Below are 26,613 nucleotides of genomic sequence, written 5' to 3' on the forward strand. Positions count from 1 at the left end.
AAAACGGAGTGCTATTTATGTTAGCGTCATAGTTAGAGAATACAGTATCCGTAAATGGTTCGCAGTAACTTAACAGAACCAATAACGAATAAACTGTGTGTCCCTACGCATACATCAAATAAGGGGAGCATCCAGGTAGCCCAGCGTATCCGTCTAGCTTTAGCCACCTTTTGAATATTGGGTTCGCCGTAGAGTTGCGCGAGCTCATGGTTCATCCTTCGCCTCTATATTCAGTTCTCCTGCATGCCGCCAAAGATCGTTTTTAGTACTCGTCGTTTGAAAACTCCGAGCTCTCGCAGGTCCTCCTCGAGCATTGTCCACGTTTCATGACCATAGAGAACAACCGGTCTTATGAGCGTTAGGTATAGGTTACACTTCGTACGGGGGCATAGTATGTTCGACCGCAATTGCTAAGGTCCATAGTAGGCACGACTCCCGCTGATAATACGCCTCCGGATTTCACGGCTGGTATCATTGTCCTCAGTTACCAGCGAACCAAGTTAGACAAACTCGTCGAGTACCTCGAACTCATCGCCGTCGATCGTAATGGTACTGCCTAGGCATTGCCAGTTAGCTTCGGTTCCGCGCGCTAGCATAAACTTAGCTTTAGACGTAGTTATATGCAACCCAATCCTTGCTGCTTCTTGTTTAAGTCTGGTGTAGTGTTCTGCCACCGCCGCAGTTGTTTTGCCGACAATGTCCATGTCATCAGCAAAGCAAACGAATTGAGTGGATTTATCGTACCCTGGAATATCGTACCCTGCGTGTTGATGTCCGCTCGATTCATTCAGGGTGTAATGTTGAATAGCAGGCAGAAGAAACCATACCCCGTCGAAGCCCTCCTCATAAGTCTAATCAGCTTCTCCGGAGAGCCGTTTTCGTTCATGAGGTCTTTTCGGTCGATAGTGTCATACGCGGCTTTGAAGTTGATGAACAGGTGGTGCGTAGGGGTTCTGTATTCACGGCATTTCTGGAGAATCGTTTGTCGCAGCGACGGAATCGCTTTCTCTGTCACCATGGTCCTCTGCCTGGGCGCCATTCAGGTGTTCGTCGAAGTGCTGCCTCAATCTTTCGATCGTCTATCAGAATACTTCCATCCTTATCCCGGTACATTTCGGCTCGCAGCAAAAGTCTCTGCGGGATGCGTTGAGTTTCTGGTAAAACTTTCGCGTTTCCTCCTCCAGGTGGCACTTTTTATCCCGGAAGATTTGGATTCACTACATATTCTTCCGTCTGTGTCTTTCTACGTTCTGACGAGTGGCACTGCGCATCTCAGTGGCCCGCGCAGCGTTTTGCTCATCCATCACTCTACTACATTCGTCATCGAACCACTCGTTTTGTTGGGTTCGTGCCACATGCCCGATGAAGTTGATGGCTGTTTTGATGGTGTTCCAACAGTCCTTGAGAGGCGCGTTCTCCAGCTGGTTTTTGTAGGCGTCAATGTCGATAAGTCTTAGGCCCATTTCGTTGGTCAGCTAGTGTGCGTGGAACCTTCCAATCATCGGTTTGTATTCCACCTCCTGGCCGACCTGAGCCTTGAAATCCCCGATAACTGTCGTGATATCAAGTTTTGGGTAGTGGTCTTACTCACGCTTAAGCTGCGCGTAGAATTCATCGTTGTCGTCTTCGGTACTTCCGAAGTGAGGGTTGTGCACGTTAATGATGCTGATGTTGAAGAACCTGCCCTTGATTCTCAACCTGCACGTTCGAGGTTTGATTGGTCACCACTCAATCACCCATTTCCGCGTCTTGCTCACCACTGTCCCCAACTCATGTGTATTGCCGCAGCTCTGGTAGATGGCATGAGCATCCCAGAACGAACGTATCCTTGACCCCTTTCAGCACACCTCTGGAGTGCTACGATGTCGAACCAGCGGGATTTTTTATACTTTGGAGAGTTTTCGTGTGCACCCTTCGAATTTGATAGATCGACAGTTCCACGTCCCGATTTTCCAATCATAATCCGTTTTTTGACGCGTGTGTCTGTGCCTATTTTCCAAATCCAAATTTTTTTTGTTCCTCGTTCACTTCTTGAGAGTGTTTTACGATGACGGTTTGTGAGGCATGCGCATCAACCATTGTTTCGCCGGAGAGCCATCGTGCACAACACTGTTTAGAGTCTCAAGTTGGCACGAGGATGGTAAAGATCAAAATGATGGTCGCAGTGGTCCAAATCTTACAAAAAAAGCAAAAAGTGTGGTGCAAAAACACGCAGCGCTCATACTGGGTAAAAATTAAGCGGTGAATCTTCTTTTTAGAGGTTTAGCTGAAGACCGTCTAAAGGCGGCACTGGGCACTAGAGAGTTAAAGGTGTTATTAGTGATCGCAATAGTGACAGCCGGCAATTTTGTTCGATTTTTCGCCATTCATCTCAGTTTGTTATTTGCGTGACGTGTAAGATGATGGGTGTTCTATCGTTATCTCTACAGCATTTTCTGTCATTTTCAGAACTTCATCAGTTACTAAGGGAACATTTGTATGCTACATCACGCGCTTAGGGGAGGAAGGAAGGGGGGTTCATGTAGCGAGGCCAAAATCTGACGAATGTTTCCTAAGTACTCCATAACAGCCAGCAGATAGACCAGCACTCCAGCTTCAGAGCAATATTATTCGCACTACAAATGATTAATTCAGCCTACCGGGAATTGGAGCCCGGCAAGAACGTGATGGATGTGATTTTGCCTTTCCCTCCTTTACCCCGACCAGACCTTAACGTTCGTATGGTACTTTCTTAGAAATAGAAATTGAGTTGAAATTACTGTTTGCTACCTTTTGTACCAGGCTTTGGAGAGAAACATTTAACGAAAGAGGAGTTACTTAGACGACAGAATGAGAAAGATAAAACGAAACTATAGAAAACTGTATATAATGTATCTTCGCCAGTTAAAGGTTCTAACCTTCTTCTGGTGTAATTCTGCCTTCTCGCAGTATCATAAATTACGAATAGTCTCCGTACTAATTCACCTGATCAGGGATTTCGACCATACCTTTGCGTTTTGGTTTTATTTCAACAATCAACAATACTGAAACCGTTAACCGTTTCTACACAGCTCAATTGCCTGGTAAATATAACTAAATTCAAACATTTATGAAATGTTTAACATGATTTTAAAAACATATCGATCGTATTCCCAAACCTATCGCAACAAATACATTGATATAAGACAGGCTTTCTTTATTCTACGTTAACCTTGTGGTCGTGTCTTATAAACAACCTGTCCAACTCTTTACAAAACAAATTTCGTCGGATTTACTACATTCACTTTTTATTTGCTGGTCGATTCCATAAGAGTACAGACCTCGTTCGATTTTGGCACGGTTCAGTTTTGGCAACATAAAAACTTTGGACGTGTTGCCAACAGGAACCATCCAAGCGTTGAATCGAATTTTCGCTTCAGTCCGTTAGGCATCGGACAACACTGTTCGGATTGGTTATATAATAGGCTATTGAATTTTCTCTTTAGTCCTGTACTGCCGCTCATGGCAAGTCCGTCCCAATTGCATTTTTATCAATTTTGACTTTATTTATGGAATCAATTCCTTTTTATATCTACTTTCTATAAAACAAATATTTTTGAATACTTCGTTCTGAGGAACTATGAAAAAATAGCAAGTCGGTTTGTCCCATAGCAAAAGTGGTCGCAAGTCGGTCCCATTGAAAAAATCTTCACAATTTAACCCTACAGCCAATAATGATTATAAAAAATGTGATATTTACCACAACTCATGGTCTTCAGGTTTAGAACTGAATGTACCAAGTGATATTCGATAAGAGGTTTGATTGAATTTTATGCGTTCTACATCGTGGGGCTGATAGTACAATGTTTTCTTCAAGACAAAGTTTTCACCAGTAGCTTCTTTCAGCTGATGTTTTTTTTCTCTGTGTGGACTCATCACTGCGACCAGAGACATTTTGATCTATTGTGATGTTGCCCAGGTGTTTTCTGTATTTCGCACTTCATATTATTGGCAGTATCACTATTGAAGTGAATGATACGCTTTTTTATTATTTATATCCGTGCTTGTGTGTGAGAGTTTACCCTTTCATTTCAAGCTTACTGCTCTACTATACCGAGCCTCTTTTCTATCCTACCAATATCGACAAATTACAATTCCCTGAACTGAGGCTACACCTAACGTTCCTCTCTGACCAGATTTATTCTAAGAGGGATTTATTATGTCAAGAGGAAGGAGTCTTATCGAAACCTCGTTCCTCGTGCCAATATCTCCAATTACAATTCCCTGTAGAGAGTAAATATTTCTGAAATTAGTTTTATTATAAGAAGGACTTATTTTGTCAAGAGGAAGGAGTTTTATCGAGCCTCGTTCCTCCTACCAACACCGCGTCATAATCACAATTCCCTGAAGAGGTACTCATGCTTCACCTCTGGTCAGGTTTATTATAAGTAGGACTTATATTTTTGTCAAGAGGAAGGAGTCGTATCGAAACCTCGTTCCTCCAGCCAAGACCGCGTCATAATTACAATTCCCTGAAGAGAACTATTATACGTTACTCAGAACAGTTTTATTATAAGAGGGACTTTTTTGTTAGGATGAAAGTCAGCAAGGGTACTATAGAATTCAGCTTGAAGGAAGGGTATGTAGTAGAGAGCCTGAGAATGAACCCATGTTAAAGTCCTTTGACAACCAAATGGCCTGATTCTACTAAGATTCGAACCCACGACTACTCGCTTATCAAAGCGGACTCTGTAACCTTGCGGCTACGAAGCTCGCTTCAGCTGATGTTTGTTGACAGTGAACGCTTTAGGTGTGTCACTGTATTGTTAGTTAAAGCATTCTTAGTAAATACTACTTTTCGTATTTCATGTAAAGATGTGGTTAAAAATTGTTCAATGATTATCGTGAATTTCGTTTTGAAGAATTTTTCAGTCATATCAAATCCTTCGGTACGCTACTTAGCTGTTTTTTAACGGAGCTAACATTTTCCCAACGCAAGCTATAGCACCGCCATCGATTTGCAGTAGTTTGTTTTTCATCACCGGTCGTAGCTGGCTATGGGACTGACTTGCCATCATTCTGGCTACGTACCGTGAAAGTAATCGCATGTGAGTCCCAACTTATGATTTTCAACAAATTTTAATCAAATTTCGGTGTTTATGCAAGTTTTATGATGTAAAAGTGTTAGATTGTCATTGCAGTACTAAATTCTGTTGATGGTCTTGATTGAAAAAGCATTTGAGTGCAAAATTTCACCTAAAGCGTGACGATTTTCAATTGATGTTTTCTCGTCAGCACCAAAACGCAAATGAGACGGACTTGCTATGAGCGGCACTGTAACTAGGCATCATAAAAAATTTAAATTTGGACGTGTTGCCAAAATCGAACATGGCCTGTATTACGAATTACGTCTCAATGTATTGAAATGAAATGAGATGAAATACGCGTAATTTTGCAAAGTATTCTTGTCATCTTTTGCGTAGATTTTTTCTCGGTAAAATCTTCATAAATATTCTCTATTTCCTAATTTCCGACTAACCAGCACACAATTTGGTTCAAATTTTTGTATGCCACTCTATTAAGTGAATCTTTGTTTGGTAAAAAATGACCATAAAAGATGCATGAGATGGACTATGTGTACAAAGCTGAAGACCTTATGTGTACATCGGGAAAACCATTTTTTACAGTTTTTACGACTCCATAGGCCAACTTTCACGCACGACATCGCCGAACCCCGCGGCTTAACTTCAAGCAGCTCCGGGACCCCCAGACTGCGGAGGAATACGCGCAACAGCTCGAAGCGGTACTTGAAGACGGCTGGTGCGGCATTCGCACAGCTATCGGGGAGACCGCAATGGCGACACTAGTAGTGGAAGCACCGAGTGGCAGAAACGACTGGTATGACGGGGAGTGCAAGGCAGCGGTGAACGAAAAGGACCGAACCTTGGCAGGTCAACGAGAGCGAAGGAGGGTAATTATAAACGGGCACGGAACGACATGAACACGATTCTCAGATGAAAAAAGCGCCAGCAAGAGGATCGTGAACATGGGAGCTGGAGTGATACGCAGAAATTCTATGAGAAGGTAACCCAGTCTTGCAGACGCTATGTGCCGCAAGCTGACAACTACCGCGGTATCCGCTATTCAATTCCGTCTACAAAATACTCTCATGGATCCTGTTCCGTTGTCTATCACCTTTAACCAGGAGGTTCGTGGGCTAGTTCCAAGCGGGCTTCATGGGAGCCCGTGCCCCCACGGACCAGATCTTCTCTATCCGACAGACCTTAAAGAAATGTCACAAGTACAACGTGCTCACACATCACATTTTCATCGATTTCGCGGCGGCCTTTGATACAGTCGATCGAGAACAGCTATGACAGATCATGCACGACAAAGGATTTCTTGATAAACTGACTCGACTGGTCAAGGTCACCATGGCGCAAGTGATGTGCTGTGTGCGTGGTTCGGGGATACTCTCGAGCCCCTTTGAATCGCGCAGAGGGTTAAGACAAGGTGATGGACTTTGCTGTTTAACATCGTCTTTGAGGGTGTGATCCGAAAGGCGGGGGGCACGATTTCCAAAAGGTCTGTTCAGCTTCTGGGTTTCGCGGATGACTTTGACATCATAACACGTAACTTTGCGACGTTGAGGTGGTCGACGAGTTTGTGTATTTAGGGTCACTGGTGACCGTTCCAGAGACGCATCCAGACTGTAAATCGTGCCTACATTTCACTTCGGAAGACACTTTGATCGAGTCGAGTGCGACGACGCACGAAGTTGACGCTGTACAAGACCCTGATAAGACCGGTAGTCCTCTATGGAATCGAGACAACAACGCTTCTCGCGAAGGACCTTTGCGCCCTTGGAGTTTTCGAACGGAAGGTTCTGCGGACTATCTACGGTGGAGTACAGTAGCAATCCGGCCGGCACCAGAAATAGAGGGGCGCGGAGTACACGCTGGCTCGACCAAATCGAAGGAGCCCAAAACCGAGCAAAATGCGACAGCTTCTTGATACAGCACGAGCCACCACGGCTCTCGTCTAATTGGTAAGGTAAGTAAAGGTAGGCCAACTTGCATGGTTTTAATTGAAATTTCATATTGCATTTTATATGATTTGGAGGAATGCTGTATTAGCGACTTAACATAACTTCATATGACACATTAAATTGCTTCACATATAACTTTAAACTGTGTTTCATTTATAAGATTTGAATCAGTGACCTCCTATGTTCTTCTAATAAAGTATTTTTATTTTTTTTCATTTAACGTTTTGTTAGCACTCATATAAAAGCTTGTTTCTGGTGAAAATTTAGTAAAAGTTATACTTTATTTCAGATGTTTTACTATAGTGTCAAATCACTGTTTAAACGCATAACTGCTCATCACTGATGAACCTTCACATTGTAGATCCATTTCGAACATTAACAATATGGTTTGTCGCACCGAATTCACTTTCGATCTATCATGGGGCTCCATCAACTGACATTTAATGGAGACGTCATGCACAGTAGTTCAGTTGTATAATGTTTATTTCGTGATGAAACTGAATCTAGGATCAAGCCTGTTTGGAACAAAAATAGCATGTTTTATCTGCAAGTTATCCCCATCGAGCGGTAATGAACAGCTTTTCTCAGCATTACTAACAATGTTCAAAATAATGTCACTAATTGTTGGTTTTCCTCACAAATATTTACGCACTATTGCCATTTAATCGAAGGTTATCTGCTGGGGCCGTTCACCCATTTCGCATGAAATCATTCGCAAATAAGTAGAACAGATCGGCATTTAGCGTACAGATTTACTTGCGGCTCAATCGAATCCTCCAACGTGTTCGCGTACCTAGTGGAAAAGTGGCACTCACTAGACACTTCAGCAGACCGCAGCTCAACTGCTGGCGCCCGCCACCGAGAAGTGGGGGAAAGTCTTGACTTACTTTCGGTTTCTGCTGGCGGTGCAAACCTCAGATTCTTTTGCATATTCCCAGTTTTGCTTTGATCTGATTTGGAGCCGCACTAGCTTCGGAGGTGGTGCGTGTAAGCAGGGGGTATTATTTTATATACAATTTTGGCTAGCAGTGCCTGATACTGGTTGGTATGTTTCTTAGCGAAAGGTGAGTGTGTGACTGTGGGGTGGTAAATAGAAGAATACCCTCGTTCGAACTCCGCTGAGCGGAGATCCTTTATAATAAAAATAATAGTAATAGTAATAATAGAGCACGAGCGAGCGCCACCGTCTCTGTTTGCGTGTCGCGACCACTCTAAACACTATGGTCAAACAGACCTAATATGTGGAAGTGAGGTGTTCACCCCGTAGGGATGAGGATTTATTGTATGGCTTGTTGGCAGAGGGTGGCATGCGCTGGGCTTTATTCGTGTCGAGTGCGGTATACTACGGTTGGTGAACGTCCTTTCCATCGGTCAGTTAAAGTTTGTCCGCGGTCGTTGAATGTTGTGCCTTTTCTCGCTAGTAGAACGCTGACCTCTCATAGTGTTCTTTTTTGGTGATTTTTTGTGAGTCGAGTTAAACGTGATGGTGTTAAGGTGAAGCAAAAAAGTGTCCTAAAATAGAAGAATCAAAAGTTCGTTTGTTGTAAATGTTACATTGCAGCTCTCGAAACAGTGCGATGAACAGTTACGGCTGTTACAATCAACAGTACGAAAGTGTTGGTGGAACTACCGGCAGTAGTAATCTTGTCGAGCATTTCAATAATAGTTCCAACAGTTCGTATAAAATGTCCCGAAATGTATCAAACTCACATCCGGCACTGGAACGATCCGATGTCCATGTGGAATACGAAGTGGCCGTTCCAATCCACAGCATTGAGTCTATACGGCATACTCCGTACCATTCACTGTGGAATTTGCATGAATGGTAAGGCAAATATTTTAGCTTCTCACAACTCGTTCAAATTCAAATCGATATCGTAATTATACACTAGCAGTGCTGGCGTCATCTCAGAACCTAAACCTAATTAAACGCTCAGTATTCACCTATCAGGGAGCTTGAATGCGCTATTTCAGAGAGGTAGCAGTTTTGCAATTTCACTCTGTCAAAGAACAAAAAACGACAACGAAGTGCAAACATTTTATACCAAGCAGGGACGAGTTGAAAACTATTTCATGACATCGAAAAAAAGTCCAACATACTTCCCTACGGTTGGACGATTCGTTTGATGATGAACCAAGTACGCTAACGTAGTGAACTCTGGTGGCACGCTATTTCATTTAGATTGCTTCCAAGTTCCGATTTGAGACCGGGAATGGAATGAGCGTCGAAGGTGTACGGCCTGTATGCTTGGTTGGCTAGAGTGGGCGACTTGGACGGAGGACCGAGTTTGATGACCCCTTCGATTTGCCGGACGATGGTGCTTTTTTGTATGCCTCGACATAGGGCCACAGCTCTACTGCACGTGTGCTTCGCCGCTGTATGACGCTACATAATTGGTTAGATTTGTGTGGTATTTTGGAATAAAGGTCGATACTTTTTACGGATGTGGATAAAAGGTTTTAGGACACGCAATTAGGAAAAAAATGAAATGATTTCTGAATCTAATACATGTTCTTTTGTTTGAATAATCGGGTAACCGTGACAAAAAATCGTAGTTCTCGAAGTATTAGATTAAAATTGGTTTCTAGTTGTAAACGTTAAACACTCAATAGGTCTAACTGAAATTAGACGTTTGTGTTTTTTCCTCTTTTTGAATTAGGGAGGTTGTAGTGGGTTGGAATCTTCGAATCAGAGTGCGTCTTGAACTGTCCTACAGATCAGACGTTTTTTCGGTTGCTTGTGGACTGGTCTTTGACTGCCTATAGCTTCAAAGTTTGTGTTTTGTCAGTGTGTCTTTTAAAGACTACCTGAAAGTTATTTCCCATCAGTATTTCTCAAGACTACCTACTTTTGAATTTAACATTTGTTTTAACTTTTTTCGTATCACCTGAAATGGCTGGACGGAAAAAGAAACCTCGCATCGCTGCGGGGAGGAAAAGAGAGGCATCTCTTTCTGACACTTCGAGTGTCTGTAGTGACAATCCATTTGATATTTTGCCTGAGCAAGAAGCTGGTGAAATGGAAGTTACCAATAATGAAACTATACAAAATATAAAATCTTTAAAAAAGGAGAAAGTTCCACCTATTGTGGTAACTATTTCTTCTGAATTTAATATATTCAAAAAGGAACTTTCAACGTTTGTTTCTGACGTTAAAGTTACCTATCAAATTGGCCGTAGAGGTGAATGCCGCTTATTAGCCGACTTAGTAAAGGGTCGTGATCGTCTTGTTCAGTATTTAACTGACAAGATGTACAAATTTTTACATATGACACCAAGAACGCCAAGCCGTTCAAGGTTGTCTTGAAAGGTCTCACCAACGATCAAACCGTTGATGAGATCAAACTTACTTTAACAGAATTACTTGGCATAGCCCCTACCCAAGTAATTCTAATGAAACAAAAATCATGAGGCGAAAACAGTCAGAGAACTGGAATTTCCCTTGTTAATTATTTAATTCATTTTAACCGCAATGAGGTTAACAACTTAAAATTTTTTGAAAAAGCACATGCTTTGTATAATGTGCGTGTAAAGTGGGAAATTTATAGGAAGTATGGCGGAGGTGAAAAGCATATCACCCAATGCCGTACTTGCCAACGTTATGGCCATGGTTCCAAATTCTGTAACATGGACCAAAAATGTCTTAATTGTGGAGACTCTTCTCACAAAAAGGACACATGTCCTGTGAAAGAGAGTAAAAATTTTCGCTGTGCGAATTGTAACGGCAACCATATGTCAAATTTTTATCAATGCCCAGTCCGTTTAACAATTGTTAAGGCAAGGCAAGGTAAACAAAATTCAATTTCTCAATTAAAACCAACTTCAAAACAAAATTCTCCAAGCGTACCAGAGACGCATAGTTTACCTACTCCTTTGCATACCCATTTAACTTATGCACAGGTTACAGGTAGTTCGAATATTATACCGCCTAATGTTGGTAGTTCGAAAATGACCGTTAATATGGGTAAGCAAAACACGCTAGAAAATAATAATTGTACACCTATTACCCCAGCTAATATTACTACCGAAAATATTTTTTCTAATGTCAACTGCCTGGGGCCTATTACTACAGGTAAACTTTCTTTTTTGCAACAGGCAATGTTCGATCTTATGAACACCATGTTGCAGGCAAAATCAATGTTTGAAGCCATTCAAATAGGCACAAATTTTACTATTAAAATTGTTTCTAATTTAAAATTTAGCAATGATTTTAAATAAAACAATTAAAATATTAAATTGGAATGCTCGCTCAGTGAAGGCCAATGAGAATGAGCTTTTTAATTTTTTAACAGTAAATAATGTGCATATTGCAATTATTACTGAAACATTTTTGAAACCTAACATAAAATTAAAATATGATCCCAATTACGTGGTTCATAGATATGATAGGATTCAGGGTTCCGGCGGTGGAGTTGCAATTGTTATTCATCGCCGAATCAAACATCGTGCTCTTCCCCATCTTGAGACGAAAGTTTTTGAAACTTTGGGAATTGAAGTTCAAACTGAACTTGGGATTTTATTTATTGCCACAGCATATTTACCATTTCAATGCACACGCGAGCTCAAAAATTATTTTAAAGGTGATTTACAAAAACTCACCAGAAATCGTTCGAAATTTTTCATTATCGGCGATTTTAACGCTAAACATCGTTCATGGAATAATTCTCAAAGTAATTCCAATGGCAAAATTTTATTCAATGATTGTTCTTCAGGATACTATTCTATTTTGTCTCCGAATAGTCCTACATGCTTTTCTTCTGTAAGAAACCCTTCAACAATTGATTTGGTGCTAACAGATCAAAGTCATGTATGTAGTGATTTGATCACACATGCTGACTTTGATTCTGACCATCTTCCAATAACTTTTTCTTTATCACATGAATCAGTTTTAAACCCTATGAGCTCTGTTTTTAATTATAAGAAGGCTAATTGGGAAAGATACATAACTCATATTGAGAGAAATTTCAATAATGAGCTTGATTTGCAAAACGAAGTGAATATTGATTCCGCTTTGGAAGCATTAAAATGTGCAATTGTTGATGCCAGGAATTATTCTATTCCAAAGGCTCAAGTGAAATTTGATTCATCAATAATTGACGAAAATCTTCAACTTCTAATTCGTTTGAAAAATGTCCGCAGACGTCAATATCAACGTTCTCGTGACCCTGTTTTTAAAACTATTTATAAAGATTTACAGAAAGAGATTAAACATAGATTTACTCTTCTGAGAAATCAAAATTTTGAGACTAAAGTTGAAAAATTGAAACCATATTCAAAACCATTTTGGAAGCTGTCGAAGATTCTTGAGAAACCTTCAAAGCCTATTTCAGTTTTAAAAGATGGTGAACGTTTTCTTGTATCCAATGAACAAAAGACTCCAATCCAATGAACAAAATACCTGCAGAAATAATTGAAACTAACTTGAATGAGATTAAATCAATTATTAAAAATTTCAAAAATATGAAAGCACCTGGTGACGATGGAATCTTTAATATACTAATCAAACATCTCCATGAGAGCACAATGGAATTTTTAGTGAAAATTTTCAATTGCTGCTTCAAAATTGCATATTTTCCCAAATTACGGAAAAATGCAAAAATTACTCCCATTTTAATACCGGATAAGAACCCAGCTGAAGTTTCAAGTTATCGACCAATCAGTTTGCTTTCTTCAATAAGTAAACTGTTTGAGAGAATTATTCTTAACAGAATGATGTCACACATCGACGAAAATTCAATTTTTGCAAATGAACAGTTTGGATTTCGCCATGGGCATTCCACAACTCATCAATTGCTCAGAGTTACTAATATGATACGAGCTAACAAATCTGAAGGTTATTCCACTGGAGCTGCTCTTTTAGACATAGAAAAAGTATTCAACAGTGTTTGGCATAAAGGTTTGATTGCGAAATTGCAAACTTTTAATTTTCCAATTTGCCTAATCAAAATTTTAAAAAAATTATCTTACTGATCGAACTCTGCAGGTTGTCTATCAGAATTCAAAATCTGATAGATTTCTTGTCAGAGCAGGTGTACCTCAAGGTTCAGTCTTGGGTCCAGTCCTGTACAACATATTCACTTCAGATCTTCCTGATTTGCCTCCAGGATGCACAAAGTCATTGTTCTGCGATGACACAAGCATTTCCGTAAAAGGAAAAAGTCTTCGTGTCATATGCAGGCGATTGCAGCAAAGTTTAGATATTTTTTCTTCCTATTTGCAAAAGTGGAAAATCTCTCCCAATGCTTCTAAAACTTAAATGATAATTTTTCCGCATAAGCCTAGGGCTTCTTTCCTCAAGCCAAACAATAATCACGTTGTCAAGATGAATGGGGTTATTTTAAGTTGGTCCGACAAGGTTAAGTACTTGGGGCTAATTTATGATAAAAAACTTATTTTCAAAGAGCACATTGAGAGTATACAAGCCAAGTGTATCAAATATACGAGATGTTTATATCCTCTCATTAACAGGAATTCTAAACTTTGTTTAAAGAATAAACTTTTGATTTACAAACAAATTTTTAGACCAGCAATGCTTTATGCTGTACCGATCTGGTCAAGTTGCTGTTCAACAAGGAAGAAAACGCTCCAAAGGATTCAGAATAAAATTCTTAAAATGATTTTGAAGCGTCCTCCTTGGTTTGGTACACTCGAATTACATAGACTTACTGGTGTTGAACCATTAGAAGCTATGTCAAATAAAATTATTAACAATTTTCGACAAAAATCGTTGCAATCCTCAATTGCTACGATAAGCTCTCTTTATAGCCAATAAGTTAGCAATTAGGTTAGTTGTAAGTTTACTTCCCCTTTTCTGACAACTAGGTTTAAATCCCTACGAATGTTACGAAGTGACCACGTGGTTTTTTTTCCTGACCTAAAATTTATTGTTGCCGCCAAGTCAAGAATGAAGCATTTGCATTTTAGAGGTATAGAATCTACTGAAAGCTTAATAATAAAAATGTAAAAAATTCAAGCGAATTTTTGGCACTTGACAAATGAAAAGACCACGTGGTTAAAGTTGCAAGGCCAAAAGACCACGAAAGACCACGGGGGAGTACGGGGGGGTATAAAAAGTGATCAAATATGACCACGTGGTTTAGAAACGGCCCCGAATTGTTGTTTTTTATCACACAAGCACGGTTATAAATGAGTCACGGTCTGTTTAGAGTAATTTTTAATACTTTCTTGTCTTTTCTTGTTCATTTATGATACAATGTATGTTTTTGATAATAAAAATTGCAAAAAAATGACATGGGGGAGGAGGTCGTTATCATGTTACGTAATTGTCTAGAGGGGGTCTGAATTTGTGACAAAACGTTACGACGGGATAGAGGAAGGGGGGTCTAAATACCTCAAAAAAGCTACGTCATTTATGCAAGCTCCCTTTGTATTATAGTAGTCTACTCCCTGTTAATGTTCAACTAACAGTGTGTAGTTTTCGTAGAAAAAAAATCAGATTTTTAATAATTTTTAACAATATTTCTGTGCTTTTTCATTAATTTTAACAAAATACTGTTCACAATTTTGCCAAAGGCATCATACCAATTGAACAAACAGTTCTGGTTACATTTTTTCACTTTTTTTAGAACCTTAACTTTTTTACTTTTTATTTTTCCAATCATCTTTATTTTATAGTTTCCATTAAAAAAAAAAATGCGTAAAACGCGCGTATTGAGATATTCATTTTTTTGATTTATTTCCTGCAAAAGATTGTTTCTAATACTATGCCGAAGACGTCACACCGATCACCCAAACTGTTCTGGTTCTAAAAATATCTGTAATCAACAATATTTTTTTTACGTAAGCCCTTTAGTCGTAATTAAAAATACTAATGGCACAAAATGACATTTTTCATGAACATCTGTGCGAAACTTTCAAAAATGGTCGATTAATAAGGTTACCCTAGATTCCATGAAATAACACTAGACACTTGAAATTTGGATAATCGCAATATTCAAGAATGAAAAAAATCTTTAGCATAATGAGAAGATAAACATGGGGGACACCTGATTGAATTGAATCGGATTTTTTTTATTTCATTCAATATACATCATTTATCAGCTGTTAATGAATATCGTTTAAATGGATTCAAAGGTTCAAGCCAAATTTCAGTTTACTTGATTTAAATAACTATCTATTTATCCAGATTTAATTGCCCTAGAAAACGTTTTTACTTTTTATTATTTTGTTGTCTCATCCAAGATGACGTCATGTGTAAAATTTTGACCAAAAATTTACATTTTTCACTATAACTTTTTCCCATGATTTTTTACATTTTTCAATCCTTCTACAAAATTGTGCGATCTTTATGGGCCCATATTTTTGCAGGAGATTGTGAAGTGCAGTCTTCAAAAGTGAAAAAGTTCGAATTTATATTGGAATTTATATTGGACAAATGATGTTATATTCCTTAGGAAGTAGAACAAATGTCCCTTCAGAAAACTAATTGGGTCCTGAAAGAATGTAGCACCAAGGCTTTGCTTTTTATATATCAGTTGACAGAGTGCAACTTTCTGAGCAAAACGTGATTTTCGAAAACCGTTTATCGTTGTCCTTCGATTTTTAAATGATGATTAAAAAACTGCTCGAAAAGCTCAGAATGAAAGTACTCTCATATAGCGTACATGGGTGAACTGTCATTTAATACAATTCGAGCAGTTTTTAGTCTTTGTTTAAAAATCGAAGAAAAACGATAAACATATTTTAAAAATCACGTTTAGCTCAGAAAACGCGGCTTTTTCGAATGATATATAAAAAATGGTATAGCTTTGGGACCCAATTAGTTATCTGCGTATTTTTGCGTATGAATGAGTTACTTAAAGTTAAATTAACCGTTGAAAAACCGATAATGGTTAAATAACTTTTTTATTTTGAGCTATAGCAAGGTAAAATGCTCAGCAATAATATGTATTTTTGTATGCCTAATAACTTTATAAAAGATATAAAATATGTAGAAAATCTTGGAAAAAAATTTGTTGAAAATGAAATGTTGAATGTTGAAATTATTATTTGAGTAAGCTTTTCATATAAAACTGTTTATATTTTTTCAAATATAAAAGATATTAGTTTGATATCTTCGAAAAAGTTGCTAGAAAAAGCTTCTGCTACAACTTTCACGAAGACACTGGTTGTCTACTTCACTGTCCTAAAAAGTAAATTCTTCATATCTGTCATAGGTAGATTATACACTAATCGTCCATTTTAAAAGAAGCGCAAACTTTTCCAAATAAAGGATATCCATAAAATCAAATGTGAGGACGCCATTGATTTAGAGCACGAAATACAATGTTGTATTATTTTCGTACAATGGACCTCCAGCGTGTATTTAGGGAAGAGTTTTTTGATTTAAGCAAGCAATAGTAGACTTATTGACTCATTCATAAAACATTCTCAACAATGCATTTGTTAATAGTGTGCGTAGTTCTACGTCAGTTATGCGGTGGTGCTTTGGATACTTCTGCTTCTAGTGACATAATGAAAATGACCGTGTTATATTGCGAGTTTCTCAACTAAATAAACTTTTCTAAATACTAGTAACATTGCGTCAAGTCCGACATATTTTTTATAGCATTTACATTCTATAGTACACACTTGAAACTGGATCTCAAGCTCGGCTGAAAAAACATCCGAGTTCACTCAGCAACTTGGGATTCAACCGATATTTCAGCATTAAAACGCCGGTTGCCGAAAGTCGTCAAATCGTTTTGTCGGGACTTTACCGAATAAACAAAACTTGACGAATCTCGTCTCTATTTTCTGCCTTTATCGTTAAACACAGATGATGCCGAAGGCAGCAAAAACATTACTGAGATCTCGGCACGAATTTTAATTGTTGCCGTATTTCGGCAACACAGCTGTCATTCTCATGAACGAGTTGCCGCCATTTTTCTTAGTTCAAATTTGTGCGTGTTACGGGCGAGCACTGGGAGCAGATAAAAGTATGGTTGAAATTTGTGCGAACTACAGGTGTTTACAATCTGTTAGCCGAAAAAATGTAGTACAGATTCGTGGAAAGCGGCTGGAAGTTGAAAAAGAGTTGTTTAAAATAGTGTAAATGCAATATTATTATATTTGTTTTAAGGATAAGTGTTAATCGTAGTATTAGACTAAACGTTTTGCTCAATGCCCTACAGGCGACCAAGATAAAGACAAACATTCAAAACTCATCGAGCCTAGAATTGATCTTTTGAAAGAAAACTACCAAATTCTAAGCGAAATTATTCTCTGCCCTTGGATTCCACTGAAAAAACGGCTCTTTACTGTGCCGAGCATTCAGCTTATATAACCGAAAGGTCGTTAGACTGGATTGCCGCCTCTCGGCTGGATCTGCCGACAGCACAGTCAAATGCGTACCGCGATGCTCGGCATAAAATGACATCTGTCAAATATTGGTTTCCCGAGATTCTCGGCAAAAGAGATTCAGTCCGAATCTCGGCACAAACAATGTAGAGATTCGGCGGATGTGTATAGAAACCTTTTCTCTTTCAAACAATCCGATCAGAACTTGTATTCAAAATTTCAATCAAATTGTATGGTATAACAAAATTCGAAATAGCAATTCTGATCAGATTGACCCCAATGTCCCTCGAAAGTTTCTACATCAATACACATAATGGTCATGGTCGCGCGATTCTCAACAGAAACTAGAGTAGGTTTATTATAAAAATGCAAAAAAATCGTGTTTGAGCTATCACTCACATGCTCGCATTGTGACAATTTTCGTTTTAGATTGAGTATTTGCATACCTGTATTTTTTGTTTTTAATTATTTTTGCACGTTTTTGGGTATCCTGTGGATAAATGGTATTGCAAAGTTTGTCAAACCGAGATTGATAGTTACTCAACTGAGCTCAGCACGAAAAAATCTCTTTAAAAGACTTAGCTTGGGTGCTCTTTATATGTTTAGGTGTTTTTTTCGTTTTGAATATAATTGAAGCGTAACAAAGTTATTGTAAAACATCGTCCAAACGTGCTTTTTTATTCGAAATTACTATTACGCCGCACTCATGCGGTGCTTGTGGCTACAAAAGTCGACCAAGATCAACGAGAAACCTAAAACTCAATTGCGCCAAAATCGGCAGGAAGGATGCAATCACAATTAGGAACGCGACAGCAATTTATTGTCCGTTTCCCTGTAGAATTTTCCACTCAGGTGTACCTGCCGGCTCAAACTACATTCGCAACGCGACCGCCTTATGTCCTACTTTCGGCTATCACTTATTTATTAGTTTTCCCCATTCACCTCAATCCAAAGACATTCCTTTATGCTAAATAATTGATCAACGGAACTGGACAATAATGAAAACTCGGTTTTCCCCCCACCCGGTTGGGGTCGATGCCCTAGTCATGCTATGGTGTGTATTCCGTACGAAGCACGCGGGCACAGTCATAGAAGTAGTTGGAATCCAAACAAAGATTCAACTGAACTACAGTAGAATAATATGAAAAAATCACAGGAAGGTTGTATGCAAAGCCACGACCGCAAGGTTGAAGTAGAATACTTTTACAAGAAAGATAACTCGGCTGCTTGCGTGTCAGTCATTTTTTCTAGTAAATAAACGTTGACCGTTCATTGGCAGTATTGTAGTTTCTTTTTGTTTGATATTTTGAATGAAGTTCATTGAATATTTTTAAATTTTGTGCAAATGAGAAGTTGAAGTGCTGCCGAATTGTAATATGCACATTTAATACGACATCATTAAACGGGAACGGAACGAAGGCTACGGTTATGCAAAACGCGAATGATGGCGCGATGCGATTCGCCTTACCGTGGTGAAATGTACAGCTCTTTTAAGGCGAAGTAGAGCTATACATTTCAACACATTTCGTCTTGATGAATCGCATCGCGCCGTTATTTGCGTTCTGCATAACCGTAGCCAAACACTAAGCGACGCACGTAACACGTAATAATAATCAGAGTATGCATGTAGATGAAGATAATTAACTTTGGATTATAGCGCAAAACGAGAAAATATTAACTCTTCAAATATTCATTTTTGTTCTTCAAATTTTTGTTGTTCAATTTAATATCTGATGAAATGTCTGTTTATTATCTGATGAAGTTCTTATATAGCAGGGGCGACTCGTCCATAGGCGCAACCTGTGCAATGCACATGGGGACGTCAGGCAAAAAAATGAATCTAAAATCCAAATTCATGGTATTATTTTTTATTTTTCAGTTTATTCTTAAATAGTAACAAAGGGAATTTGTTATTTTTTTGTTGGGAATTACTTGCTCTTTTTCGCGGATAAAATTGTAGTTATTTCCCAAAGTTTCAGTTGAACAGGTAGGTTCAACAGCCACGAGTCGCCCCTGTTGTATAGGCAATTGATGCAATCCCAATTTACTAGGTCCATAACTCTGCCGACCGTGCTTGGGAAAGCAATCGTATAACCACCAATCATAGGTCGAATTTTGTGTTTTGACAAGGCTTAAGGATTTTCAATAGTACAATAGTTCGAATAATAAAATTACAATTATCTTATTTTGGGAAGAATCTTAGAAGATTTTCCAATCTATTGCTGCAAGAACGAAGGAAATCCATTGAATACTAACCGATTTATTAGCATTTGAAATTGGACATATTTTTCACTTTTTTCGGTTTTAGATTTTCATTTCACATCCCTATGTAGCCGAACTTCCTGAGAGAAGTATTCTACTTCAATAAACGTTAACCGTTTGTTATTCAAAGTTGGTCAAGCTGATCGCAGCCTCTGCGCTGCCCCTACAGTGGGGGGTTTACTAAATAAAGTAAAAGTAAAAATTAGACAACTACAACAGAATTTGATTGCATCCCGCACAGAATGTCTGCTTGTGTTGATGCCAGAAAATTATTAACCTTCAATTATTTGTTTATTTGCCTTGAAAAAGCATTTTGCGGTTCAAAATCGGTTGCTGATTACAACTTTTGAGCTGCCATAACATTGGGGGAATTAAGATACACGGACAACATGCACTGTGGAAGCTATTTCACATTCAGTAAATTCGACGGGTGCGACAGATTTAAATTGCTAGGATGCAACACAGATTGCTTGCTTGCGTTGACAAAAATTATTAACTTTCAATGACTTGTTTATTTGCCTTGAAAAAGGCATTTTGATTTCCAAAATTGGATTTCCTGATGGCAATCTTCATGCTGCCCCAACACGGGGGGAATAATGGCTGTCTGGCGACACACGCTGAGAAAAACCGCGCTGCTCCTGAGACGTGGTGACCAACCACAGGGCTAGTGCTGCTGCTAAGGAAGGACGACTGCTGTTGTCGCTGTCTAGAACTATTATGAGCGGCTTCGGCTGAAACAGGCTCTTATATAGGCCAAATAGCATGTTTTCAATTGCAAGGTATATGATCCTGTCGACCGTGCTTGGGAAGCAAGCATATAACGACCAATCAGAGGTCGAATTTTTCGTTTTGACAAGGCTTGACTATTTTCAATAGTACAATAGTGTGAAAAATAAAATCACAACTATCTTATTTTGGGAAGAATCTTAGAAGATTTTCCAATCTATTTCTGCAAGAACGAAGGAAATCTATCGAATACTAACCGATTTATTAGCATTTGAAATTGGACATATTTTTCACTTTTTTCGGTTTCAGATTTTCATTTCACATCCCTATGTAGCCGAACTTCCTTAGAGAAGTATTCTACTTCAAAACTGAGCGGCAAAAACAATCATCAAGAGTCCTGATTGGAATGGAGCTGGTCTTCAATGTGCGATTAATAGAACTGTTTTTTTCCGGAATGTGTATCTACCGGCATATGATAGGAATGTGAGCGGTATGCAGAAAAACTGCTGGTTCAACTCTGTGTGTTATTAATAGAGACTAGAATAATGGTAATCCGAGCTTTGTGGCAGTTGCGGAGATGGAGCAGACAGCACATTTGATTAAAATTTTAATGCTCATTTTACTTGATGTGATTGAGATTCTTCCAATTCAAAGTTCCAGAAAGACCGACGACTCGTTATCGAAGTCAATTATAAATGACGGCAGTTGTAATAATTTGACCTGGTTTTTATCGATTCTTTCATTTCAGTACACATCGAACAATATACTCATGAACAAAACCAGGAAGTTTTAACTTTTCCAGCTTATCGGCATACATCATAAAAGTTTCATGATATTTTACATAAACAGAAGTATCGCAGTCAGTCGATATCGGTTATCAACTTTCTGAAAGAAGAAAGAAACGTAGGAGGCATTTCATTTCAAATCATTCAGTAAAATGAATTGTCTTGTGGTGATATCTTCCTTGCCGAAGAACGGTTCTTGCACTCCAAAAGTTACCTTTTAAATTAAGGTTTTATCACATATATCAAACGACTTAGTTTCGAAAATTGGGCAAATTAAAAGTTTTGTCAAGTGAATGCGGACGTTTTTGTTATATCAGTTGAATTTTCAGAGAAGTTTTATGTTAAAACTTCATTTGAGTCTGAATAATAACTTAAATAAATGGCATACATCGATATCGCGTGATGGTAAAAACCGAAAGTGCGAGCTCAAATATGGTTTAAGAAGGTAAGAATTTTAATCAACATTTTTGCACGTATCACATGATGCAATGAAATTCTTTAGAGATTCATGGAGTCTATCAATGTTTCAGGCAGACTTCCTGAAATCTCGCTCGTACAAAAAAGAGACAATGCGCTTTGAGCTACAAGTCTCGTTTCTCATTCAGTCGTTTTGTGCTGTGCGCCACATGCGAGCGAGAGAACTTGCAATACGTACGAGCCATGTCTCGTCGCATGGAATTTCTTTTGCGACGTACACGAAGATATCTCGTCTCTCAACGTAACGAGCGCGGTGCATGGGCGTTGCGCACACGAGACAGCTTGCGCGCAAATTCTCGTGAGCTCGTCTCGCGAGCTAGTTTCACATATTGCTTTGAGCTGATGGCGCAAGTAAGAAATTGATTTTGCCCAGAGGGATGAACACAGGAGATTTTATGTAATTTATTATTTACGGTGTTATAGGAGCTTGCGTCAGAGCACTGTTTGAATAATGAATGGTGTGTAAACTAATTCATTTGTTTATCAAATCATATGTTGATTAAACCGACTTTTGTTAACAATAATGAAGAACGTTTTGTTACCATATTTATATATTATTATTTTCTTTGCGAACGGTATAAAAATGCATGATTTTTTTAACTGAAACAAATATATTAGATGCAGAGTGTTATGTTGGTTAACGTGGAGATGCTGTGAGTTTCAGTCGTCGTTTAAGATGTCATTGATTATTATTTAATAGAAACCATTCCAAAGAAAATCATATTCAGTTTTGTACTTATAAGATTAGATGTGACTTTTAATTCGAATACATGCCTTTCGGGAGTTAAAAATAACAGAACCATGTTGGGGGTAAAGGTGTTGGATAGAATTCTCAAATAAGGTATAGATATTGCAAATCAGATATATGATTCTAAAGTCACATTAACTCTAGTGCGACTATATATACTCGTAATAATAGTAATCTGATCTTTTTTTTTGCTGCTAGGGGGATATTACCTTGTGCAACGATGTGAACTTTTGTAATAATCTTAGTAATATTGTTTTATGAAATTTTCCAACTAATGCACCTCCAGCAGGGTCTGAGGGCTCATACTGTATCGAAGACACAAATCTTTGAGTAACTCTGGGAGACGCGTTGCTCGAATCATGTCGATACATGATGCTTTTGATACCGGAGACGAAAATGCAATTCAATGCTACGGTGTTATATTATCTAGTAAATATATGTTTTATAATGTGCAACATGGAATTTATGAATGAATTTCAACCATTTCAACGTTCGATTCGTCAAATGCGGAGTGTTAATCCTAGAAAGATAGTCTGCGTCAATTTGAGTCCTGAGTGTTATCATGCCAAATGTCCTATCAACATCGAATATCTACCATTTTTGATTTGGCTGAATCTCAGCACACGTACCTGACTTAACAAACTGAATATTTTTCGCGGGCGGGCAATTTTTTCAGACTCACGAGAATTTTTTTAAAAGAACATAAGTATTTTGGTATATGTTTGATTCAAAGCATTGTAGCTCAGAATCCTTCAGTTGTACAAAATAAACTGTCTGAGAATGAATTGCAGGGAACTAATAATGCTTATAAAAAATACACCCCAATAAAACTTTTTTTGGTCAAAATAAATTATAAACAAACACCTTATCTTAATTGACAAACAAAAATTAAGAGTTATTTTTTTTCTCATTTTCTTTTCGAAGAAATCCGAAGTTATAACAAAATTTCTGGTTTAAATTTCAGGATGGTGGAATGAAATGTAAATATTTTTATTGAAGGTAAACTTTTATGAAAATAAATCAAATTAAACATTTTGCAAAACATTCATGCTCTCATGATTTTGGGTGGAGGCGGGCATCGCACTTTTTGGACTAAAATGTCTATCTAAATAACTTATTTTGAGAAAAAAAGAACTGAGAAATCCGATTTTGTAACCCTTTCCCGTTCACATGATTTAAAAATACTTTCGGGATGATTTAAGCAAAATACTTTGTAGCCCAATTAAAGTGAGTGTAAAATATTGCATTTTGGAGAAAAAAGTTAAATTTGAAATGGTGCTTCAGAGCATCTTTAAGCACAGCAGGGACTTTTTTATTCATGACTCAAAATATTATCCCTAATATTTAACTATTTGAAGTATTTATTAAAAATGATTTAAAAGCGGAAGAAAACCAGATGGAATTTTCCAAGAAAAAAATAAAGTTTATGATTTTAAGAGGTTTTAGTAAACATTTTCAATCAAAAAGTTCGACTAGCTTTTGTTTTCAAAGCATTTGTTTATAAGGTTTACTGCCCATAAACGCATAAGAGTCACACTGCCAAAAACGTACAACTGAGTAAAACGCAGTAGACGCAGGTAAACCATAGCATTTTTTCCTTCCTATGGGTTCAATCAAAGAAACAAAAATTTAAAATAAGCATTCATCCGAGGTAAATATATTTGTGCAGAATATTTTTATATGCAATAAGGTCTTTGTTGTTCCGATCAGTACACTTTATTTAGTCTTTTAATGAAAGTTACCATGATTTTCTGCTAATTGGTTTTCGCTCTGAGCCGGTTATGCGTTTATTCGTAACGTGGGCCTGACCAGAATCAATTTTTTTTTCATTATTTTAGCAACAAACCTAACTTTTGTTGTAAATTTTCGAGAGCACACGTAATGTAAAGAAGTTTCTAAGGTTTATCTCAAAAGTGATGAAAACTCACATGGGACTGTTATGCATTTACGGGCATTTTAGCAGAATGAACAAAATCTTAGAACATCTTAGAATCGTCGAAACATTACAGAAAAAGTTATGGACAAAAAACTAATTTTGAGGGGTGTTCGCCTTTCATTCAGTACTCGGTTGGATACAACTAGAAACAGTTGAACTCTTATGAGTAATACATTTCTTTTGACAAACTTTCGAATGCATACAGTCTGGTTTGCTACTATCTGCAACCTTCGCAGAAATATGGACTCAGAATATGGTTATTTTCAGCAAAAAAACTAGAAATATCTTTACAACAAATAAAAATAGCAAACAAATATATTTTACAAAAATGCAAGGTTTAGCAGAATGAACAAAATCTTAGAACATTTTGAATTGTTTCGACGATTACAGAAAAAGTTATGGCCGAAAAATTAATTTTGAGGAGTGTTCCTCGTAAAACTCTGCTTCGTCATATCAGACGTACAATTAGAAGATTACAGTGTTCAGCAATTCTTTTTCTTATATATTTTCCTACAATTTTGCTGAAGAAAGCAATCTGGTATTTTGAAGATTAGAAAAAATAGTTTTTATATCTAACTACTAGGAGGATTGATAAAAAAACCGAAAATTCCAAAAGAAAGGCCTTGTTATATGGAATAAACTTGCTGAAGACACTGGGTAAATACAATCAATATTTCACAGTCGAATCTAAAACGATCACGGTTTTTTGAGTTTAGACCACTGTGGGTTACTTTGAAAAAAATTTACTATTTTACTTTATTTTTTGCTAACCAAGATCAAGTGTTCAAAAAATACATAGTTTGCCAAGTCAAACACGAGTGCAAAGTGCATTTAAATCGAATAAAATTGACTTTCCCTAACAGAACCGCACAAAATAAGTATTACTTTGAGCCTGGTACACGAGAAAGTCTCACGAGCTCTGGCGCACGAGCTGTATCATGTATGTACAGTACAGGCGTCTCGCTCAATTCGTAGTGCGACGAAACATCGCTTGCGCATCGCAATCCGAACCGAAAGAGAAGCGAAAGAGCAACCTGCAAATCGCATGTGACGTTGTCTCGTCTCGTCGCACGTACATAAAAATTCTACGAGCGAGAGAAAGATTTCTCTCGTCGCTTGAGAAAAAAGTACGTGCACAGGAAGTCTGGTTTCAGGATACCATATTGATGCATATTAATTCTGCATTCAGAAACAATAAGGCGATAAAAATATGTCAATTTTTTATTATTATTATCTTTAACAAACCAACCCTCCCAGCTGGTCTCGAGGTACGATGCTGGCCTAACAAGCTAATCGTGGTAGATTCGAGCCTCGGCTCGGGAGAGACTGTTAGTGTCAGTACGATCGTAGCGCTACACCGCAATTGTCCAGTCAACAGTTGGTAGCGAAGTCTTTGTATATAATAAACAGAAGATCGAGTTCTGAATCGGAATGTAGCGCCAAAGCTTTGCTTTGCTATTTTTAATAAAATTGTATATTTTCATCAGGCCTATGGGCAGGGATTTTTTCTATGTTGACCCAACCTGCAATTTTAATCTCTTGTGGCCAGTGGTGGGCACCATTCCGCTAATTCGCTAATTAGCGACGCTAAAATTCAGTTAGCGATTTAGCGATTTCGCTAATTTTTGAGGTGGTTAGCGAAACTGTTAGCGTCGCTTAAATTTTGGCCTTCGAAACGCTAATCGCTAATTCGCTAAATTTTGTGGAGAAGCGACAATCGAAATATTTAGAAAAACTGTGGATTGCTGATGGCGTACGTAAATTGCTTCGAAAGATGAACATACTTTACTGCGGAAGTTACTTTTGTCAGTTTTTTTATCCTAGAATGGAGTTCCAGTTATCGTACAAGCCACAGGAGCATTTTGAAGAACAAGCACAAGGTCTAGATTGAATTTTTGGCACACCAAAAACTTTGGTAAATTGCAATGCGTTTGAAATTATGACAACTTTGGTTCTACTTTTTCGATTCAGATAATAATTGAATTTTTATGAAAACATTCCTAAGAGTATCTATTTTCAATGCAAGCTAAATAACTTTTGTTATTCTTGTTTTTACAAAATCAAATATGAATACCGTTTCGTGAACCTCTTACTGTAAATAGCTTTAAAAAGTAATTGTTTTCGTTTGTTTAACCAAAACAGATCAAAGTGGTCCAAATCTGACGACACACGAGCAATAAAGCGATATGACTATTTACATATTGAAAAGTTAGCGATTAGCGAGTAGCGAAAGTTCCGCTAATGTGGGTTTAGCGTTTAGCGTTTAGCGATTATCGAGCTAAATTTTCCGGTTAGCGACTTAGCTATTAGCGTCGCTAAATTTTCGGTTAGCGGTGCCCACCACTGCTTGTGGCCATACCCGAACGATTCTTGC

General features: G+C 38.0%; 1 protein-coding gene across 7 annotated transcripts in view; it reads left to right on the forward strand.

Annotated features, from left to right (window-relative positions):
* Positions 1 to 26,613, forward strand: part of LOC129731152 (katanin p60 ATPase-containing subunit A-like 1) — a 46,017-nt gene that overhangs the window by 5,692 nt on the left and 13,712 nt on the right. The window contains exon 1 of one of the 7 annotated variants that reach the window (XM_055690940.1): positions 6,626 to 7,011. The exons of 5 other annotated variants lie outside the window; for them this stretch is intronic. Coding sequence is in view for 1 of the 2 variants with exons in the window: in XM_055690934.1 (XP_055546909.1) it covers positions 8,554 to 8,831 (278 nt within the window). In the remaining variant the exon portion in view is untranslated. Of the gene's footprint in view, positions 1 to 6,625; positions 7,012 to 8,374; positions 8,832 to 26,613 lie in introns of those variants that run through there. One more of the 7 variants, XM_055690934.1, reaches the window with a different exon arrangement.

Source organism: Wyeomyia smithii, chromosome 3, assembly GCF_029784165.1.
Source record: "Wyeomyia smithii strain HCP4-BCI-WySm-NY-G18 chromosome 3, ASM2978416v1, whole genome shotgun sequence".
Classification (NCBI taxonomy): domain Eukaryota; kingdom Metazoa; phylum Arthropoda; class Insecta; order Diptera; family Culicidae; genus Wyeomyia; species Wyeomyia smithii.